Raw genomic sequence first — 13,944 nt, 5'->3', positions numbered from 1 at the left:
AGTCAACGGATTTGCGCCACTCAAAAATATACCGTCAACCCGTCGCACATGGTGAGCATGGCCGAGACGGACGGCGGCGCCAACTGCACTGCCGCAACCACGGCCGAAACTTTCGGCCTCCGCGGAGACGCTGACAATGGGTTACGGCTACTCGAGGCGGCCGCAGACGTGGATGGCCGCGTTCGTGGACGCAGTGGCTCGTCCAGCAGTGGTGGTCGAAACAAGGGAAGTCAGCGGCGGAACGGCTCGGTGGCCGGCGACCGCCGTCGCAGCCGACAGCCGGACGGCGCGGCCAGTTGAGGGTACGAGAGACCGCAGCCGCAGCCGCAACAGCCACCGTCGCCACCGTCAAGGCGGGTCGGCGACCGTGGCGACTGCAGCAGCAGCAGCACCGGCACCGGCACCAGCATCGGCACCAGCACTGGCAGCACGTGCACCACGGGACCAGCGGCGGTGTTCAAGTCGGCACTGGCCAAGTACCCATACATGTCGCTGTCGCTGTCACCGCCGTTCAACCGGCGCCGGAACCTGCCGTCGTACAGGGGACGTTGTAGCCTGTAAGTGTGCACAATATAATTTATAAATATATAATACACACCTTATAGGCACGATTGACTACTCCTGGATATAACCATGGTATAAGGTCTACGAATATAGATAATATTATAATATTAACAATAATACATTCAAATTGGTTTACCTTTCACGACGTCTGTCTTCGGCGAAACGTGTTTGCCGTTAGTCCGTTTTTTCCTACAATATATGCGTCAAACATGAGTCTCGAAACTTCTACGTGGAACGTTCAACGTTATATTATTATATTTTATAATATTTTATAACAATAATATTATTATTACAATGAGCAGGACCCGGCCCCACATGTTGTTGGTCGGACGTCAGAGGATAGACAGCGGAGAACGAAATTATCACGCAATATCATAATATAATATTACTGTTTACTTATATTATAATAATGTTAATGTCGGATACATCATACGCGGATTTCGCACATTGTTAATACCTATCTCTATGTTACAATATTACTGTACTGTATAATATATATATATATTATATCTGCTTACCGGTCTTCCTATAAATTTTAACGTCTCCTCGATAACTTTGTGCAAACTGTTGAACGGCTAGCAAACATCTTCTGCAGCTGCAGCACTGCGTACGTTCTGGTACAGAATAGGTACCATTATTATGGTCACGACTCGCGTGTGGGGCCGTTTACGTTATTAAATTACAAAATTTACTATCGTTATTTACACGCAATAATAATATTACGATTTCATATTTTATGCTCCCGTTTATGTCGTGTGCGTGCGTATCCGCCTGCTCATAAACGGTAACATTTCAAACGATTTTTTTTTCTTTGCTTCGGTCGATTATAATGTGCTCGCGTTTCTAACCGATCTACTATGGTTTATTAGAATACGATAATATTATTATCGGGCGTAGGTACAATATTCGACTGCCAAATGTTAAAATAGTAAACATTGTAATAGTTCATTATTATTATCGTTATCGTTATCGTTTACCGTGGTCGCCGGTCGGAGACCGCACGGCCACACACGTCCACGTCATTGCGAGCGCCTCGGCGGCGGTCCCTCTGATAACAGAAATCGATATATTATTAAACACGCCGCGCTGCACAAGGCGAATAATTCGTAAACAACGGACTTTTAAGGTACGCAGTGGTGTGGCGAACTGAAAAAGTTCCAGAGGCAAATCATAAATATCTCAAGTATTAATGAATAATAATATATGTATTAATGTAATATAACTAATATTATATTACAGTCTACAGATCATTATTGACCACCTATTGAGTATATCATATTACATTTACCAGGGGACCCACCGGTACCTGCACCCACCACTTTATTTATGAAAAATCTCAGAGGCGTTCTGAAATTTCCGTTCACCACGCCACTGAACGTACGCGACTGTTAGCACGCGATTTTATTAGATACTGCAGTATTATAATATATTAAGGCAAATGCAATAATGTGTATTATGCACAAATCAATTTGCGTTGCATGAAAATTGTTTTTCGCTCGTCGTCTGTGTGTCTGATGCAGCACTCACAGTGATTTGTGCATTGTAATAATATCATCAAGATAATTAATTCTATATCTAGGTTATTGATCTCGTCTAAATAAAAAAAATTATTTAAAATATTTCATTTTGACCATCGATATTATATTTAAATAAAACGTCCAACTGGAATAAATTATCTAGATATTTATTAGATATCTATATTATAGGTAATTGATATTTTTTCTAAACTTTAATTGTTTTAATATTGTTATCCGTTTATTCGATTTGATTTTCAAGTTCTTAACAGTTCTTTTGTGTACCTTAATTTATTATACATAATTATTATAATAATACATAATAATTATGTCTTACCGTAGTTGTTATCTAGTAAGTACCTACATCTTCCATTCTCGCTGTAAGCACAAATGGGAGTAATCGTATTTAAAAATCAAATACATAATTATTATCCAACGAAATGTGCGTGGTTATCTTTCATCTATATATTATCTAGATAAAACTTGAACAAACCATCTATTAATAGTTTATCTAAATAATCGTGGGTTATTTTCGCACGACACTTATCAACTGCATCACACGATGCACGTCACACGTGGTGCTTAATCGTCATCGCGTTACCTGCACGTGCGGCATACCTAATATTTTACAATTTTACGAGTGCATGCGGAAAACGGGTAGTAGAAATACCATACGAGGCAAATAAAAGCTACAGCAGGTGCATAATATATAATAATCGAACAGAAAATTGAGATCTTACGCTCATAAATAATAATAATATAATATACCTATATCAATAACAGACAACGATCGACTTAATAATTTATAGGTGGAGATTTGATTGAATTTAAAGGGGAGCTTAAATCATTCTTTACAAAATAAAATGTGGGGGCTTTGAAAAATGATCAATAATTTTAGAGGAGATAAGCCCCCCCCCCCCAAGCACCACCAAATAATATGCCTAATATAATAATGTGTTGTATGTCTATATTTTAATGTCGAGTCTGTCGTTTCGGCAACCCCGAATGAATTACCGCGGCGTGGACCCTTTGTAAGTGCAGCGATGATACCATATTATAATCATCAAACGCAAAGGTCTTAACGAATTAATAATAGTGCCAAGCGTCGCCATTACCGGATTATCATTAATATTATATAATATTTGCGTATAATTGAGTGTAGGTACTCGTGTAATATGTGTAGTGTTTCGTCGAAGATGAAAATGTGTGTCACCTGCAAGCCGCCATAAAATTTAAACTGCACCAAATTACTGATAAATATTTCTTCGAGAAGCCTAACCGATAATAATATTACATTTCAGATGAATATTTATATTAAATCCAATCTAGAAACTTGCGTGAACAATGAACATGAAGCGCGTGTTTATTATAATAATACATTTGGAAACGGATAAATCACAATTTTTTGAAACGAATATTGATACGCATTATATCATGCAGCCTTCGAACAAAAGCTATATTATGTGGGAAAGGTATAAAAATAATAATAGTCTTTCAATAAGCTTTTATAGTTGATTGAAAAATTCTAAGTTTTTAAAACGATAAACAGTAATAGTTCTTTTTGGCCGTAATTTTTTTTTATTATTATGGTGTCAAAATATACCATCGTCGTCCATCACTCACAATAATGAAATTTATGAATACTTATATTTGAATTCTTGTCTTTTATTTTTAATCAAGTACACAGACGTAAAAGGAGGTCATTAATTGATCTGTGGAAATTAATTTTGTTCAATTAATTTACAATATTGTATTCGTGAAATATATTTTTATCAACTATCAATTTTGACAACTGCAATACAATTTAATTATGTTTATAATAATAATATATTCATACAGATATAGTTAATATTTCAAAAGGTTCATTAATTTTATCAGTCTTATATTAGAACGATGAACTATTTAATTATGAAATTTCCCCGCTGATAAATAACGCGTGCATATATATTTTAATCAATATTTTCTTTGTACTGCAGTGAGCTACTGAGCTCTATAGTAATTAAAAATCATTACGGGCCTTTGAATATATTAAGGTATAATATACCTAGTCCTTTGAACTCTTGACAAGTATGGTTAAACGATGTTTTAAATTTGGAAATTGACAGGTGCCTAGCTCTTTAATGGTACTTCTTAACACAAAATAGCAATAATAACTATAAAACATTACTTTTCAAAACTATACATTTTTGAAAATACTTATGACTCTGTTCAAAAATCGTCGTTGATTAGTCCAACATTCAAGGTTGGGCATTAACGAGTTAAAAATTAAAATTAAGTTAAAACGTTAAGTTAATTTTAATTAAGTTAATTAACTCGTTACTTTTTTTTCAAATTAACTTTTAACTTAATAAGTTACTTTTTTTCAAGATTAACGTGTTAACTTCAAGTTAATTTTATTTCACAAATATCTAAATTAAGTTAATTTTCGTCCGAAGAATAATGCAAATTTTTGAATGTGTTTTTACTTTGATGTATCATTTTAAATTTCCCCACTAATTTTCTTGGACGTAAAGAAAAACGGAACTTTTCTCCTTTACGGGACACCCCTTTTTTTGGGGGGGGGGGGGACTTAGTCATTTTTTGGGTAAAAAAAATGTTGGTGAAATCAGAATTTGGCTTCAAATTTCAAAAATTGAAGTTTTAACTTTATATAATAACCTTTAAATACCTATAATTCTTGATTTCTCGCTACGCTCGCTCGGACATTAAAATCGAAAATTCAAAATATCCCCCTATTTGCTGTGTAAACTACCACTGAGCCCGCTTGGAGACGCAACATTTATAAGTTATTAAACGTATTATATACTAACTTTGAAGTGTCATAACTTCGAAACTAAGCCTGAACCCCAAATTCTGACTTGACCATCGTCTTCAGCGTACTTAACTACATAAGTTTCAAAAAAAAAAAATGCAAAAAAAAAGGTGTCACGTAAAGTAGAAATATACCAGAAAAACTATCTAACAAACCATATTATGTGTCTGGAATTTTTATTTTTGCAAATTAGCAAATTTTAACTTAACGCTAAGTTAAATTACTTTTTTTTTAAATTTAACTTTTAACTTAACGAGTTAACGAAAAAAAAATACGAGTAACTTTTAACTTAACTTAACTTAATTATTTTAAAATAACTTAACTTAACGAGTTAAAAAAAATCGTTAACTTGCCCAGCCTTGCCAACATTTGATAATAAATCATGAAAGAAACAAATATTCTTGATATTTTAATCGTTACCTACCTGTCATGTTTATTAACTGTGAAACAAATAACAGTACTAATTCAGATATGGAAAACTGCGGTAAAATTGCGATTTAGTTTTTAATATTTATATGGACAATACTAAGTACCTACCTATAAAATGTATAAAATTCAGCAAAGACAATGTTTCTTCAATAGCGTCAACGATTTGCAAACAAGTTAGTTTATGATGTTGATATAGAGATTGTTTGTTAGAAGTAGTCAGTAGGTTACTGAATAAACATTTAAAGTACCTAAAAATATTTTATACTTACCTTTATAGATGCCATAATAGTCTTTATTAAAACTAAAAAAGAAATTTAAAGTTATACCATTTGCGTATTAGTACCTATACATGATATAATAATGATTACTATCTCAGAAGAATTAATAATACAATTATTGTATTATGACTTTATTATTAAGTGTAAACATAATATGATGTAAGTTCTGATTTTACACGCCACATTTCTCCTTAAGATATTTTTTAATGTTAAATTTTAAACTTTTATTCTAAAAGATACGACTAGGTATTTAAGATTAAGTGAAAAACATCTTAAGGGGATTGGAAGCGGCGATTTTCTGTCTTTGTCTAACACACATGCAGCATAGGATTATAGGTATGTTCTATTTCCAACGTACCGATTAATCTAGTGAAGCAATAAAGATTCTAAAAACAGATTTGAATTTTTCGTCAAGTCTTCTTGAGATCGACTTTCCCACATTTTTGATTTTTTGGTTCAAACTTGAAAGTTGAAATATATCAATTTTTTAATTACTCTTTTTAATATATCGTTTTTATGATTTCGGGGGATAATATCAAAAATATGGGAAAGTCGATCCCAAGTAGACTTGACAAAAATTCAAATCCGTTTTCAGAATTCTTATCGCTTCACTAGATTAATTGGTACGTTGGAAATAGAATACGTCTATAATCCTATGTTGCACGTGTATTAGACAAAGACAGAAAATCGCCGCTTCCAATCCCCTTAAGGATCGATCTATCAATGTTTCTCCCCCGGTCACCGCTATTATAGGTATATTTAATATTTATGACAATTCAGTATTCTTGTGATATTATCTCAAAGCTGATAGCTTAAGCATATATTAACAATACTGTATAATATACTTATATAAAACAAACTCACAGGATCAAGCATCAACTAACAAACATTGCTATTTCAAATGTTGTATAACCCCCATAGTTACATCAATAATCTGTATAGATAGACACACAGTGATTACTGATTAGTGTTATATATAACTTAGCTAACTTTTAAGTAAAAACAAAAAAAATTGTATAAATAATATATTTTAAAATATAGAATCTACCATCTAATTTTTAATTTTATTAATCACTAGTTGTCATCTGCAAATGATTGATCGAAAATTTTTCAACTCTTTTTATTTATTTATAAATTTATGTATAAATTAATAGAACACGCTCTCTAAAATTATATCAAGAAGAAATATTACCTATAGGTAGTTTTCCCGAATTTTCAAAACGATAAGTACCTATTATTTATTATTGTACAATATTGTACAAATTTTAGCCAATTTTGTATTTAATAGTTTTATATCAAATAGTTAAAAAGTTCCTCAAATTTCAGGCACTGAAGTTTCAATCGTAACTTGCTTAAATTTATGTAACGTCCATTGAACAAGTAAAATTCGACAGGGACTTAGAAGTATAACTATGTTAATATAAAATTATTAGTTATATTTTATTTTGTAGAATAAACTATATGTAAACAAACCCATGAACTTTACTCGTGATTTTCTTAACTTATTTATACCCTACTTTTGAAATTGTTCAAGAACTAATTAACACTGAAGGATAATGTATCTGCACATGTAATCTATATATAATTAAATCTAAACCTAAAGAAATGGAATTAAGTTTAATTTGATTAACAATTTTATAATTAGGTTTTATAATCTTAGTTTAAAATGATTTCATTCACAAATGTAATTTAAAGTATTAATTATTCTAACACTCTTCAAATGTTCATCAAAACAAGAAATGTGAGTAATAGTTTGTTAAAATTGATGCAGTCAAAAATTATATATTAACTTTATAATTGAGAATACTTTTAACTCATGCAGTGTATCGTATATTTGAATGGTTTATTTTAATTAAGTTTTAAAAGATGGTACCTATTGAATTTTTTTATGACAGTAAAATTGCTCAAATAAAATATATATTTTTTTATCAAATGATCCCAACATTATTAAAATGAATAACTTCATAATTTTCCAGGTATAGGTAAATGCTTAAGTAATATATATATATTATATATATATATATATATAATATATATGTATATTAAAACTTAATACATGCAAAATTAATTATGTTTTATTAATGTTATGATGTATATTAGGTATTTAGGGAAAATGAATTTGGAAAAATAGTTTAAGTTTTTACTTTTTAATGAATTTTAATATCTATTTTTAAGTTAATATTTATTACTTAAACGTAAGCACATCATTTCTTATTTTCGTAATTACTTTTTATCATAATAGTATCACACTATCACTGTACTTTTATAATAGAACGTATTAAAAAGATACAGCGCTTATGGGACGTTCTTTATTACGTGGTTTATTTATATTTTTATTTTGCCATAAAAAGTATGGCTATATTTTAAATTGTGAGTTTATGTTTTTTTTATATAATATAATATAGGTAGCTACTTACTAAATAACTTCACAACTACGCATTCATTTAAAAAATAAAAAATAAAAAAATCATTGAGTATAAATTGTTTATAAGACGTTTTAGAAATCGTGGTTAATGGCCATAATCAAAATTTTCAAAAAACAAATAAAATTACTTTATAATACGTACGCATATAGGTATATACCTATGTATATAATTTAATATATAAAAGTCTTGTATCATCTGCAATTATAAAAATAAACAAATTTAAAAACATTTTTCAAATATTTAATACAGTACAATAATATTAAATATTATGGTCAATAATCAAATATTTTTTTTTTGTTATAAGCAAATCATATATCTTGTAAAATAATTCACTTAGTTTCCATCAATAATGTGTTAAAATTGAAAAAGCTTTCCGACCGATGCATAGGCGCTATGTACTATGGACATTTTTCTGGTAGAGGGGGACTAGAATTGTATCAGCAGCACAGACCCTGATAATTAATATTTTTAACTAAAATATGATTAAAAAACTAGGGGGCTAAGCCCATCTTCCCTTCTAATTGCGCCTATGAACCGATGCAAAGTAATTCTGTGTATGCATTCAAACATCTTTACATTTAAGATTCTGAGTGGACCGGTGAATATTGAATGTATTGGTTTTACAATGATGTCTGTTTTTTTTAAAAAAATTTTTTGTGTCTGTTACCACATTTTGGTGCAGTAAAAACGCTTTGATTTTCAAATTCAGTATTTTGTCCGATGATAAAGTGAATAAAATTGGTGCATTTGGAAAGTCAAAATTTATAATTTTGAAAACCAAAAATGCCGGGAAATGTAAAAAATAAATAAGGAAAACCGGGAATTTTTACTCAAAATCAGTTTTTGCAAAAATCGATTTTGGTTTTTGGTGTAACTCTAAAATAAACGACCATACTATATGAACATTTCACTGAATATTTATATTAGAGCCGTTTAAGGACATTTTCAGTTTCCAATTTTTTTTCTATAAAATATGTCAATAAAGTTTTATTCGCTGTCACAGAATTTGAAAATGTAATTCAAGATTCCTCGTAAGTTTCTATTAGTGGAAATAAAAAAAAATTTGAGCGTAAATCCACAATAATTTTTTATAAGCGGCTTAATTTCGAATTCCGACAAAATTCTTAAAAATCCCAAATATTGCAAATTATTTTCAGTTAGAAATTCATACAAAAGAAAACATGTCTACCGAAAATTAATATAAAATTTTTTTGAGCGTTTGAAGTTAAACTATTTACAACATCCAATGTTGTAATATTCAAAAACGTATACCAGTAGACACTTAAAATTTACACCATATGTTTATTTTATAATTTTATATACTTGTTAAAATTTTCAACATTTATGAACATTGTCAATTTTTAATTTTTTAGTTTTGTTTTCTATAAATGTCAATAATATTGTATTCGTTGGGTCGAAAAGCTTGACAATTGAATACATAATTCCTGATATATTGTTATAACAGAAATTGAAATCTATTAAAAATACGTAGGCACGTTTTTTTTTATAAGTTATTAAATTAAAATGTTGAAATAATTTATAAAATCGAAAATTTACAAATTATTTTATTGATAAAAATGTATAAAATGTTCATTTAGTATAGCTAAGGATTGAAAACCTAAAAGAAAGTTGCACGTAAGTTGTTAATTCTGTAACAAAAAAATCTAAAATATAATATACATAAACACAGTTTTTTTTTTAGTTATTTTAAGTTAAAATTTGGACGAAATTATATATTAAATAACGATTTTAGTTATTTTTTTGTAATTTTATAATATTAATTTATTTAATTCAACTTACCGGCTACCGTATCAATAATAAGTAATAACAATATAAATATAATATAAAATATTCTAGACTGACAAAACGTCTCCGCTCAGAATCGTTTTTCTTTTATAATGATATTATATCTTTGAATTCAGATTTAATACCATCCATTTCATTTTTTTTAAATCGAACCTTTTAACGTACTTAATTTGTTGTCTAGTGTATAGACCTATTTCTTGTCCATAATTGGTTTTGAATATTTTGATCTATGACAAAATGAGATGTGCATGCGCGTGCGTAATGCCATAATATGTATGGGGGGGGGGGGGTGATTAGTGAGGGTATACACACGCTAATGATCATTTACTACATACATAAAGACGAGCAGTGACCGCAAGTTATGAAAAAATTGCCTAAACACCACTCTTTAAAAAGGACACGTTTGCAGGGGCCTTAACTATTAAAACAATATCAAACCAATGCCTACTGAGTAGGCCCTACTCGTTTAGTTTCTGAGTGAATTCATAAGTTTGGTAAATTATGTATTTATAATATAATATATCATATCATGTGCCTATACATTATTATGTATATTTTTTTGTAAATTTTGTATATGCATTATAAAATATAGGTACTCAGTAGATAAATATATACTACACATATAAATTAGCACAATCGTGTTGATATTTCATCAAGTAAAAAAAAATCCACAACCATGTTACAAAATGATTCCCCAAACGAGTTGTAATTAGTTGGGTCAAAAAATGAAAAGGTGCGAATCGTGATGTTTTTTTTTTTTTTGTTATATTTACGTTGACATCTAAACAATAGTTGATGAAATATAAGTAGAAATTAGCAAAATGATTTAACAAATAAATTATTGCTTATAGTAATAATAATAATAAAGAAACTTGAGTAATAATAATATAAATAACTTGACGAAAAAAAATGTTTGTATTGAAATAATTGTGTGATAGAGTGCGCCTATTATAATGTTTTGTCGTCATAAATCGATGGTGCTCGGGAAAAACTTGCCTATTCTAAAATGATGTACACAATTGTCTAAGTCACATCATAACTGGTTTCTCAAACAAAAAATTAATTTTGTGAAATGTTCTATTTTTCATAAATGTATAACAACTGGTAAATAACAACTGGCCATATTATTATATTTATAATAATATAGCCTAACGCCATACGGCTATACATTTTGACGGAATGTATGATTGTAAGATTGACGTTTGTGCATAGTAAGGATTTGTGTACACAAATGAAAATCTAAATACCGTAAACATTTTTAAAACAAATTATTTCTGTCATTAGAAAATACGAATCAGATTCATATAATTATCATTATTGGTGACGCCATCGTCAGTTTTAGAGAGCGCCACTGGTAATGGTCTGAAAAACTGTATGCCTAAAAACAGGATACTTATAGGTGGAGCTACGTTTTAACTTAAACGTGAGCACAAACTTTAAATGTCTACCTCACACATTTTTTAATTAATTACCACCAATATAAGCATTAAACTTTTTTTTCGAATTAAGGGCGTGCCCAGACACCACTTGAAACACGCCGCGCCATAGCTCCACCTATATATGATGAGTGCAGTCTGCAGTATATACATAAACATTAAACATACTCCTAAACCCTTTATCCGTTATTATATTTTCCTCTTGATAATTATTGACATTTTACAGTGACGAACAGTATTTTTTATTTTCTCCTATCAGCAGAAGGAAATCGTAATGAGAAACAACAATAGATCGTCTATTCGTCTCAATTGATACCTGACATAAATTTATCAGTTTTATGAAACAGTCATCTGATGTTTATTATAGTAGCGGTATATTATGTAACACACATATATATATATATTATAACATACTTTAATATCTATCATTGACATAATAATTGCGATTCCTTTAATCTATATATTTGACTATTGGATACGTCATACAAAATATATAGTTCAGTATTTTATCAAACTGTCATTATCGTGTCTGTTTAATATAATATATTAGGTACAATGTACATAAGTACATTTTGACATGTTGTACACGGTCTGACACATTATAATATATTAGTTTAGTTATAGCCGTGTTTCCTAATCCTATAACCTTTTCGATATGGCAGCCCACTATATATGCTTCTTCTGTCTGGTGAGTGGTGACCCATAAAAAAAATCTATTTGTATACTGTATATTTGTGATAGGTACTAGTATTATAATTTATAACTACTTACATATAATTTAATCTTTTAATCTTATAGTATACTTGTAAGTTGTAACCCATCAAAATAAGTGCGCGAGTAATCGCGACCCATAGGTAACTTGGAAAACACTGTGAGCGCATGCGTATTAAAATATTTGATAATGATTTTGATTTTCGTAGATAGGTACTACACTATACTGCATGCACATTAACATTATACAATGTTAAGCTTAGGGATTCGATACAAGTGACCGAAAGATTGTAAAAAAATGATATTATTTACGAGATACGTACATTTAACATAATATATTTTCAAACATTACAAGAAATTAAATGTGTACCTACCTATTAATAAAAATTAAAAACTAAAAACAGTTTATTATACTTACTGAGACACGTTTTAAATAATACATTTTTTAGTGGAACGTTTGTGACTACAAAAATGTGTTAAACTATAACATTTCCGTGATTCTTGGTGAGGCGCAAATTCCAATAAATCGCTGTAACTATAGCACAATTTAAGTACAACCATCCTGAATGTATACACAATAATACGATATATAATGCAGTTCTATATTTGTAATTTTTGCAAACTTCCGACGCCATGGCCCATAGGCACCATTGTGTGACATGATTTGTGTACCAACTGACCAAAAAAGTACCTAACCAGGTGTTCATATCAAATCGTACATCAGCAGGTACCGACAATAAAGTCGATTACAATTTTATTTGCAGGCTTCAGTGGGTCAGTGTAATATAACAAGGGAGGCAACCACTCGTAAAATATAACACTCCAACGGGACAGTTACAGCTTAATCACATTGGATAACTTCCAAGTGGAAAATATTATCGAATTGATAATTTAAATTAATTGTCGACTAAAATACAATCGCTATTTTGAGTGGGCTAAATGTCCATATACCAAGATCTGATAACTAAAAATGTAGTATATATAATGTTGAATGAATAAGATAAAAATAATTTACTTAAAAACGTTTCAGATAAAATAAAAACTTAACAATAATAAACTTTTAAAAAAATATGCTGAACGTAATATTTTTCTTTCGCGATTTCTTTAATCGTAAAACTGTTATCACGCTGCTTTATAGTTTGCAAAAGAAACGTCACAGCCATCACTGGTCCATTTTCCGGTCACTTAAGTGCCTTAAATAATAATGATAATAATAATATTTTTTTTAATACATTTCTATGGTGAAATAGTCGCACGGCGTCTTGGATAGGCAATTAAACGTCTCGACTGTCGTCAGTTCGTATTTCTAAATCGGTTAAACAAAATGTTAAACGTCTATAAAATTTATGGCATTTAATAATGTCTTGTGTTTTTCTGTATGTATATAAGAGTAAAGTTGAAAGCTGGTTTTAGTTGCCATGTTATGGTGAAACTCGATTTAAGTGTCCCTCATTCAATTATTTTAAAATACATACTTGAAAAAAAAACATGCGAAAGAGTTGTAGGTAGATAATTAATTAATTAATATGTGATAAATAACTTTAAAAAATTTACATTCTGATACTAAATTATTCATTTAAATGGTTTTTCTGACTTTATTTATTTAACAAATTGGTACAACAGTTCATTTATTAAAATATAATATACATAATATGCAAATCTGTTAATATTGCTATAAATCAAAACAATTAAGTAATAGTGTTTTAGTATCTACTTAAGGGGCATCGCTACGCTCATTATTTAAAGGGAAACATTTAGGCAATTTCTAATCTTGTCATAGCCGCCCGGGATCTATCTGTTAGTTTTAAATGATTATTAGTGTGAGTGAAATTAAATGCGGGTATCCTCTCTCGTACACGCATACACATGTCAATAACTCAATAACCATATCAATTTAACTACACGAATTTTATAAAAACACACATTTATTCTGACAAAATTAAAGTTAGTTATAACGTTGTCTGATTT

The 13,944-nt window shown here is 30.0% G+C and overlaps 1 protein-coding gene across 1 annotated transcript in view; it reads left to right on the top strand.

Annotated features, from left to right (window-relative positions):
- The first annotated feature begins 301 nt into the window (after positions 1 to 301).
- LOC100163040 (SRSF protein kinase 3) overlaps positions 302 to 13,944 on the top strand; it is a 53,971-nt gene continuing 40,328 nt past the window's right edge. The window contains exon 1 of the mRNA XM_003247146.4: positions 302 to 557. Within this exon, the coding sequence (XP_003247194.1) occupies positions 487 to 557 (71 nt within the window). The 5' untranslated portion in view covers positions 302 to 486. The remainder of the gene's footprint in view (positions 558 to 13,944) is intronic.

The sequence above is a fragment of the Acyrthosiphon pisum genome, chromosome X (genome assembly GCF_005508785.2).
Source record: "Acyrthosiphon pisum isolate AL4f chromosome X, pea_aphid_22Mar2018_4r6ur, whole genome shotgun sequence".
Taxonomy (NCBI): domain Eukaryota; kingdom Metazoa; phylum Arthropoda; class Insecta; order Hemiptera; family Aphididae; genus Acyrthosiphon; species Acyrthosiphon pisum.
Note: the sequence above shows the minus strand (reverse complement) of the source record. Positions and strands in the feature narration are given on the sequence as shown.